The sequence below is a fragment of the Castor canadensis genome, chromosome 4 (genome assembly GCF_047511655.1).
Source record: "Castor canadensis chromosome 4, mCasCan1.hap1v2, whole genome shotgun sequence".
NCBI lineage: Eukaryota > Metazoa > Chordata > Mammalia > Rodentia > Castoridae > Castor > Castor canadensis.
This window is the reverse complement of record NC_133389.1, coordinates 125,448,885-125,457,972: the sequence shown is the minus strand read 5'-3', so window position 1 is coordinate 125,457,972 and position 9,088 is coordinate 125,448,885. Positions and strand designations below refer to the sequence as shown.

General features: G+C 52.4%; 1 protein-coding gene across 2 annotated transcripts; it reads right to left on the bottom strand.

Moving 5' to 3' along the window:
• Positions 1-1,953: 1,953 nt before the first annotated feature.
• On the bottom strand, positions 1,954-8,038 carry Dlx1 (distal-less homeobox 1). Of its 2 annotated transcripts, none has more exons than XM_020183917.2 (4): positions 7,910-8,038; positions 6,785-7,463; positions 5,938-6,137; positions 1,954-4,835 (listed from the first exon to the last, which is right to left on the bottom strand). In XM_020183917.2, exons 2-4 carry the CDS (start codon positions 7,095-7,097, stop codon positions 4,581-4,583), a joined length of 768 nt encoding a protein of 255 aa, XP_020039506.1. In that variant the 5' UTR covers positions 7,098-7,463; positions 7,910-8,038; the 3' UTR covers positions 1,954-4,580. The 2 variants fall into 2 exon arrangements, with proteins under 2 accessions (XP_020039506.1, XP_073927207.1); XM_074071106.1 differs by having other exon boundaries at positions 7,906-8,006.
• Between the last annotated feature and the right edge of the window lie 1,050 nt (positions 8,039-9,088).

Genomic DNA, 9,088 nt, shown 5'->3' with positions numbered 1-9,088 from the left:
TTCAAGGGTGTTTAACCTAGGTGGTAGGGTGACAAAAGCCAGAGAATTCTGAAATAGGTTTACAAAAAATGCAGGAAGAAAGAGACAGATACCAGGGTAAAAATTTATGGGGGTGGGGCATGTTTGAGTGGCTTCTCTGCCCAATTCAGGTTCTGTATCCTGCACTCAGTCCTATATTGAGTGATAGAAACTAACGGTTTCTTCAAGGGAAGTGATTTAGTTAGTTTCTTCACCAGATGACTCCATGAATAAATTCACACTACTGGGCATATAGATGGAAAGGATTTAAAACTTTTTGTGGCACTTAGAACTAGCAAGGAATTAAAAAGTGTGAAGAACCATCTAACACAGACCAGGTGCAGATTCCCAGAAGAAAGGAATAGAAATAAAACATCATGATCAATGTGGGAAAGCTGGAAAGTATAAATGCTTCCACCTTTATATTTGTAATATAGCGCCTAAATTTAGGATCTTCCAGGAATAGACTTTCACCACTCACAGGGCCACCCAGCCCATTCAGACTCATGAAAGCCAAGACCAGTGAGGAGGGGGCTGGGGACTATTGCTTCTGCCGCCACCCCCATCTCTATCCCTTTTAGAGTTAGTGTGTGAGAGAGAAGATATTAAAGAGGTATCTGTTGTTTGGCAATTTTGCTAAGTCTGTCTTCATTACTTTGCTGCTGTGCATTTGCTAATTTGGAGGCCCGGCCATTGACAAGCGTGCTGCATACACCTGCAAGCAATTTGCCGGCTCCGGTACCGGAGAATTGCAGAGATGGCAGCTCGCACCTATTTGATTTTTTTTTTCCTTTTCTCAATGCACAGCAAATTTGGCTTTCAGTGCGTTATCTCTTTTGTTAATGCAAAAAGATTCCCTGGGCGAAAAAATTGCTCATAATTACCAGAGAGATGGGGAAACTGCATTAGAATAAATAAACCTGAAATTACTGTAATTATGTTGTGTTTGATGGGCCCGGCTTGTAATCAAGAAGAGAATACAGTGAAATGATGCTGACCCTCTTGGGTTTGCAGCTGTACGCGCACTTTGGGGTCTTTTTTTGCAGAAAAGAGTCATTTTGATAATCATTAAGCTGTGTGTAACCTATTTCAGAAGTGTTTTAAAATGAGGTTCACATTTTTTGAACAAGGGAAAAAAATCCCAAAATTGCATTTTGCCATTACAGACTCATACATAAGGAAAGGTTGTGTTTTCTAAGTGACAATTGTTAAGACATAATATTGGAAATCAGTATTTAATCATTATAATGAGGTATTGTTTAAATATAACCACCTTTAGATTATTCATAGTTTAATTAATATACTCATTATGAAAATCTTTGAACCAGATATTTGATGAACTACTTGTCAGTAACAAGGCAGCATTAATTAGGCCTATATTGAGATTAACATTTTTTAAAAGTACAACCGCTTATAATTATAATAGAGCCTAACTAAAGACCGCCTTCCTTGAGCTAAAACTAATAATTTCTCTATTTGAACTGTTAGCAAGAGATTATTAAATTAGTATAAGCTAATATCTCAAAGTATCAAAACCGGCTTGACCAAACTGATTTGCCTCTGGCTTGGACAATTGGCTCTAGCTGTCGTCTGGGGGTCCCAAGTCAGAAGCCTAAGAAAAAATTCCCCGTAGCAAAGTCACTTATCCCAGGGGAAACCGAATCCAGGAAGGCCTCTGCCCGCACTCCTGAGCCTAGCGGGAGAAATTGGTTCCTTCTCTGTTTTGAGACTGGTCCTTTCGTCTGCACCCTGGTCTCTTAGGTCTGATCTCACCCATTAGCACTCTTGGTTCCGAAGGCCGCTGGGAGAGGAAGAGTCCCAATTTCAGGCTCAGAAGGGGCGACAAGGTCCCCGGCTTCATCCTGCACTATCTCCCTGCTTCTTTCATTACACCGCCAACCCCACCCCCCAGTCCCTCCATCCCTCCACTTCCTCCTCCCCTTCCCAAAGGGCTTCGGAAGAGCCCGGCGCATCTGATCTTTCACCAGCACCAATTGAAAAATGGGTGCTTGTCACAACAAAGATCATTGCCTTCCGGGCTCTGCTCCCCACCGCGCGGGAAAGGGTCCCCCAAAGGCGGAGGGCCAGCCCCCGCGGGCAGCAGCCTGGGAAGGCGAGTGCCAGGGAAGCAGGCGGGTGCTCACAGCAGCTCCCAGCTTTAGGTATCTGTCTCTGCTTTAGGTCTAGGGTCTGGAATTGGGGTTGGGGCTGTGCTGGGGCGCAGGCCACCAAACCGAGAAGGAAGTCAATCTGGTGTCTAGTCTTTGGGGGTCCCGCGGTCTTCCGGAGTGAACTGAATCCCAGTGGTCTACCTGCGGTGCCTCATAATGGCCTGGTTTCTGGACTTTGGAACTGGGGTGGGGCTGATGTGCTTGACTTTGGTCAGCTCTTAGTGACCAAAATTTTCCAGTGATTCATCTGAGCCCTCTGCCCTTCCTTTGGCACCTCCATTTCTTGGATGTGCAGAGAAAGACCCCTAAGAGTCATTCTTGTCTGACCCCTCATTTCTCGCTGTGGAGGGGCCAGGGTGGCTCCTTGGGACTGTCCCCTGGAGCTCACTGATTGATGGAGGAAGGGAGTGGCCTGACAGACGTGTCCTTCCGGCCTCTGTCAAACGTCTGGCTGGTCTTTCCGAGTTGGTATTCAGTGCCTCTGGGCAAGCAAAAGCTGAGAGGCCGGGACTAGGGGCACAGCCGGGTGTCTCTGCTTCCAGGCTTTCAGGGAGGCGACTGGACGCGGAGGAAACTCCAGTCTCCCTGGCTGACTGCTTTTGAATGCTGCTTTCCTCTCTCAGTCGTCCTCACCAGTCCTTTTGGTTCCAGGGTCCCTGCTTGGCGTGACCACTTCGGTTCCTTAGTCCCCTTCCTAGCTGCTCTCCCCATCCCACCAACTCAGGTAGGAATCAACATCTTGGAGACTGAGGGGCCAAGGCAGTGAGAAATGCCCACTGAAGCACCCCACAGGCCCTTGGTGATATCCTAATGTGTCTGGATTCAGTAGCCCCACTCGGATCTGACCCAAATAAGTAGCTGCACCCATGCTACCTACACGGAGGGGTGGGGTACTAGCACTCTCTCCCTCTTCCCCCCAACCCCCCCCCACAGGAGACAGCAGTTCTTTCTTGAAACCATAATTTTACTGTCTCAAAGAAACTTTATAACTTATTTACAAAGTTCTTTTTCCCCAAGATACAAAGCAATAAATTAACATTCTCAATATAAAACTAAACTTTGACATAGAGAACACAAAACACTGTTGATTTCAATTGGTCACATTTTCCAATTTCACAAGTAAAATGTCAAGATTCTCATTTCACAAAGCATTGGGTGTTACAGCCACACACAACAGAACGGAAAGAAGCTAAGCTTGTGCAACATGTTTACAGAACAATAATAATAATAATAACAATAACAATAATAATAATAATAATATGTACAGCGATTAGATCCTGCACTGCAGACTGTGCGTTCAGGTGGAGACTGAAACTCCGTGGTGGAGCTGCTGGGGTTGTCATAAGCTGCTTTTGCGTTCCTCTAAAGCCACTGGAATTGGGGCGCTTGCTCACGCCTGCCTGCTTTCTCTTCGCTGCCCATCAGTCCTTCCCTTTCTAGCCAAATTAGGATTTTCCTTCTTGTCCAGGCTAAGCGTCCAAGCATTCCCTGAAGATGACAAAATCGAGTTGGCTTCATTTATCTCTTTTATTACTTATTATTTTTAAAATAAGGGACATGTAAAAAATGCAAATCATTCAGCTTCAACCACTCCATACCAGCGAAGTACAAAAGTTACTATATAAGTTAAAAATCACTTCCTTGTTCGGTTTTTACGGATGCGTTTAAGGTAAACAGTGCGTTTGGACAGTGCCCTCTCCGCGCCCCACAGAACTTCAAAGTGGTCAACACTCAGCCTCAAACGAAGTCCATTTTTTCAAATAAATAAACCCCCTCCCTCCAATTTCCCCCAGTTCCCAAACAAGTACACAGATGGTCGGGCAAGGCCCACGTGAAGGCCGGAAAGGATGAAATGTCCCAGGATTCGGAGATGGACGGCCCAGCAGACCGCGTGTGGCTCAGATATGGTGACTTTTTGCAGAGGCCGAAGAATGAGGACAGCAGACGTAGGAGGACCTTGACTCAGCGCACAGATAGAGCAAAAGAAGACAAGAGACCGACAGAACAGAGCGTTTGCTTTTTCTACATTGTTTTTGTTGTTGTTTTTCCTGATAGTCCCACAAAGCAGAGGGTCTGCAGGGCGGGTCCAGAGGGTTTGTCTTGCGACTGGGGTTGTCTCGGTGGCTGTGCCTGCACTTCAAGGCCACTCTGCTGTCACCGCGTGGCCCAGGCCTGGTTTGGTCCGAGAGCACGGACGCTGGGAAGTCGTTGGGTCGGACCTTGAGGGGCTCCGAGGAGGCGTCGGGCCTCCTGTCTTCACTGTTCCTTCTTTCCCTCTGAGCCCTGCTCCTCTGGGCCCAGGGCAAGCGGACAAGGTGGATGGACCTGGAGACAGGAGGGACCCGGGCCAAGGGAGACGGGAAGGAGGCGGGCGGGTGCGAGCTGGCGACCTCACATGAGTTGGGGCTGCTGCATAGCTTCTTGGTGCGCTGAAGGATACCACGACGTATAGCTGGGGATGTAGGATCCCGCGCTGCTGCCAGACCCCTTCCCGGATGAGGAGTTAGGGTTCCAGCCAGGCGGCACGGGTGGGGAGCCGGCAGACAGGGCTCGGCCGTTGGCCAGAGCGCTACCCTCCAGAGCTGCCCCGCCTTGCTTCATCAGCTTCTTGAATTTGGAGCGCTTGTTCTGGAACCAGATCTTAACCTGCAAGATCGGACAACAACGTGACTGAGCTGAGACCACTGAGCATACCTAGTGTCGGGGAGAAAAAAAGGGAACCGCGGAAGAGAAGAGATAGGAGACGGCAGCTTGCGCTGCCAGGCGCAAGCTGGGAATTCCAAGCTAGAGGAACAGAGATACACACCCTCTCCACGAGAGCCAAAGGCTGGCGCCCCGCAGGGGCAGCTCCAAGAGAGCTGGGGGAGGGGACCGAAAGGGACCCGCGGGGATCCAGGCCTTCACCTGCTAGAGGCTCAGTTCCACCTGGCTACCGTCTGCGGAAGACGCGGCGCCGGTTCACTACCATGCATCCCAATATAATTATCAATAAAGAAGTTTTAAAAAACTAGATGGGAGTGGAGGAAATTTATTTGCAATTCGCCCGCCTCCTCTTTGCGCCGTCCTTTCTGCCTTTGGGTGAATGAGTGAGAAGGCCCAACGTTTTGTCGAACTTTACTTGGGACTCAAACCAACCTTTCCCTCGGGTATGTTTGCTTTCTCCAGCTCCAATCCAAATCCCGGGCGGGACGTTGGAAACCCGCTCCAGCCGCGGTCAGAACGCCTACAAACTCTCTAGAGCCTTAGAGAACTCCAGGGAGGAAAGTCTCTTTTCTTCTCTAGGGTCTGGGACTAGAGAAGTGACTGGGCAAAGGAAAGGATCCTCCAATGAGGAGGAGGAGGGAGACTGAGGCGCGGTCCCAAGCCCTGAGTGATTAGCGACACACTTTAAAGGCAAAGGAGGGATTAAGTCCTGCGTCTATTGTTCCGGTTGTTTGGGCACGTGTGACCTCAGAATCCCCAAACAAAACGTCTGGGGGAAATCCTTCCTGCTCCCTAATCAGATTGTCCAGGGACAGGGAACCAGGCGGCAGCAGGCAGGTCGGTGTACCGAGAGCAGCGACCGAGCGAGGGCAGAAAGAATGAGGGAGGAAGAGGAGACGGTGGAAGCCAGAGGTCGGCACACATACCCGCACCCATACCCACAGTGACACCCCGAACCTGAGGCCCAGCAAACAAGCAATGAAGCCCCTTCGGGCTGAGGCCGGGCGCGGGGAGCCTGCGTGGCAGAGCGGCAGCGGCAAGGTACCTGAGTCTGTGTGAGTCCCAAGGAGGCCGCGAGCTCCGCCCTCTCAGGCAGAGCTAGGTACTGAGTTTGCTGGAACCTCCGGTTCAAAGCCTGCAACTGCAAACTCGAATAAATTGTCCTGGGTTTGCGGATCTTTTTCCCCTTGCCATTGAAGCGCACTTCACCGCCTTCCACCACCGTGCTCTTCTCGGAGTCCGCCCCTGGAGGGACAGCAGAAGCGGGGGCCGTTGTTAATGTGGGGGCTGCCTTTCGTGCGGAGAGGCGAGAGCGAGTGGCTGCCGATGGGATGGCAGAGGTAGGGCCAAGGAGAGAACGTTCAAAAAACTCTGAAAACCTGGGAAGGGTCCCCAAAGTCCGAGGGCCCGTCCCTGGCTGCTGCAGGCGGGATGGGGCCGTTCCCAAGAGCTCAGCTATTGCCTTTGAAGGGAAAGTTTGCTATTTTTGCAGGCGGTAGTTGAGGTTTAATTACCCTTAATTGCATACATTGTTTATAGCACTACGCAATAAATAATTACCGAGACTAATACGTGCACATGTGGGTTTCTGTTTTCCAGCAAGGCATTGTGTGCTCAACACACCAAGCCGCCCAGAGGCCCAGCCAGTGCCAAGAGACGCTCTCGGATTTATCCTTTGCTGGATAGCTGCAAATTGGGCGGATTTTTAAATTTTTTTCTTTGCTATGGATCCATAGATTGATATCTGAAACCTCCACTGCTCCCCCGCCCTCCCCCCACTCCACCTCTCTCTGCCCCTCTCTCTCCTGTCCTCTTGTCTTGCCTCTCTACTCCCTCCCCTTCTCCCCTCTAGCCCTTTCTCCTTTCCTTCTCTTCCTGGCAAGCGCACGTACCTGGGTCCTCCAGGCGGCTCTGGGCGAGGCTGGCGCTGCCGGGGTAGGACTGCACCGAACTGATGTAGGGGCTGGACGCGTGGCTGCTGACCGAGTTGACGTAGGGGTAGCCCAGCGGTCGGGAGAAGGACGAGGCCGAGCTGTAGGCACTGTCGGGCTGCGAATGGCCCGCCGAGTGTAAACAGTGCATGGAGTAGTGCCCGTGGGACATGGGAGAAGGAGACATTTGCTGGTTGGGCGGCCCAAACTCCATAAACACCGCCTTGCCCGACACGGGGCTGTTGAGACTTTCTGGCATGGCGGTCATGGTCATCTCTTCTCGCGGGGTCTGGGTGTGGGTCTTTTTCTCCTCTGCTTCCCTTTTGGGGGTCTCTGTGTTTCTCAGGACAGGAAGGAACCCAATTTAAGCGGAACAGGGGTTTTCACTTTCCATTCATAAGAAAATGGAGTTTGCCTCTTTGAAAAGTCTAAGCGTGATGCTGCGGAGCTCCCCAAACTCGGTTCAAAGCTTTGACTCAGCCAAGGTCATAAATATTCATGAGCTGGCGGAGCTGATTGGTCGGCTGTCTTGCATAATCACCGGGGATTGGTCCGAGATGCTCCGGCTCTGCTGGACTAGAGCTGGCGGCGCGGCCGGGCCTGGGGAGAGACGCGTCCACACTTCCCGGCCGGGGCTTCTCTGCAACAGAGCGTCGTGCGGGACGCACCATGGGCTGGGGCGTCCGCGCTGGGACCTCCGAGGCCCGCGGTTCTCCAGCCTCCCGCCTCCCTGGCGCGCTTCCCCCAGAGACCAACCAGCGACTCCCCGCTGTCGCCCTCTTCCCCTCTATCCCCACCCTTCGCCCGCCTCCAACGCTTGGGACCCGGGAGCGCTTCTTGTCGCCGTTACCCAGTCCCGTCCTGAGCTAGGGTGGCTCCAGAATCTGGCCGTAGCCTCCATCGCGAAGTTGCGCACGGGGGTGGGGGAGGTGGGGGACGCCGCCCAAGGCAGCCAGCAAAACAGCGGTCGTCCAGAGCGTCCTGTGCCTAGCTCAGCGCCCTCCGGGCCGCGTCTCCCTGGCCTGAGTCCACTCTGCCACATCCCTGGGGTTGGGGCTTGGGGGCCCTCTGGACCAACTCACTCACTCGGCCGCCGCCCCGCCGCCGCCGCCGCTCCCAGGGGCCCGCTTGCATCGCTCCAGGCCCAGCCGGCCACTCCAGCTCCAGGCTGCACGGGTCTGATCAGAGCAGTGCGCGTGGAGAGCCAGGAGCCCGCGCTTCTCCTCCCAGGGAAGGCGGCCGCACCGCCTCCCTCTCCCAGCACACACCCCCTCCTTCCCTCCCAACCTTCCCGCGCCTCCCCCTCCCCTCTCCACTCCCTCTGAGCCGTGCGCCCCGGCTCACTCGCCCCGAGGGCGCGGCGCAGCGTGGAGCCAAAGGGCGGGCGGGCTCAGTGCAGCTTGGGCTGCGGACGCCTGGTGGTCATTTTCTGGCCTCCTGGGGTCTGGCGAGAGTGTCCGGCTTTTAGGAATCCTAAGGGGACACCAAAACCCGCAGCAAAACCGGGCTTGTGGGAGGCTCGAATATTTGTGTATAGATATGTGTTTGTCGCCCAGTATATTCCTCACCTCCAGTGCTCAAAGCGGGTGCGGGGGGCAGGGCTGATAGAGGCAACAGCTGCCACGGCACCTTCAATCTTCTGGGGTGCTAGGTACAGAAAAACGCACAAAAAGGTCCCCGCCCCCACACACACCCCCGGCACACCGACCACTACTAACACACATCCACCCCCTTGCGGCGTGGTGTAAACTACGCTGGCTGATAGGGGCTGTTGCTTCCCCATCCCGCCAGCCCCAGGGTGAATCCCAAATTACTTTGTTAGGTAATTAGAAAGTGTTGATAATTATTTCTTTCATAATTTAGCGGTGTGACGGGAACGGGGAAATGATCTTGTGAAAGTTCACACGTGCAGATGTATTAGTTACTGATTCATTTGATTAAATGGTAGTCTCAAGTGCTCAGATCCGCAGCTGAAGGCGCCCCATTAGCATAACACTGATGTTTAATTTTCATACGCATAATTAGCCATATATTTAACACTAATAGCAACATGCAGCCTTTCAGCGTTAAACAGCCCGGGATTTGATCTGGCCTGAGCTGAACCTTCGCGGCAGCACCTTCCCCTGTCTGGAGTGTGCAATGATCACAGGACAAACCTCTGTAATCAAGCACATTTTGGCAGAGGGAACACCAATAAAAATGAGCATTCAAAACAAATTACATCGGTGCTGTCGTTACAGATATGAGTAGAAGGGGTTTCTCTCT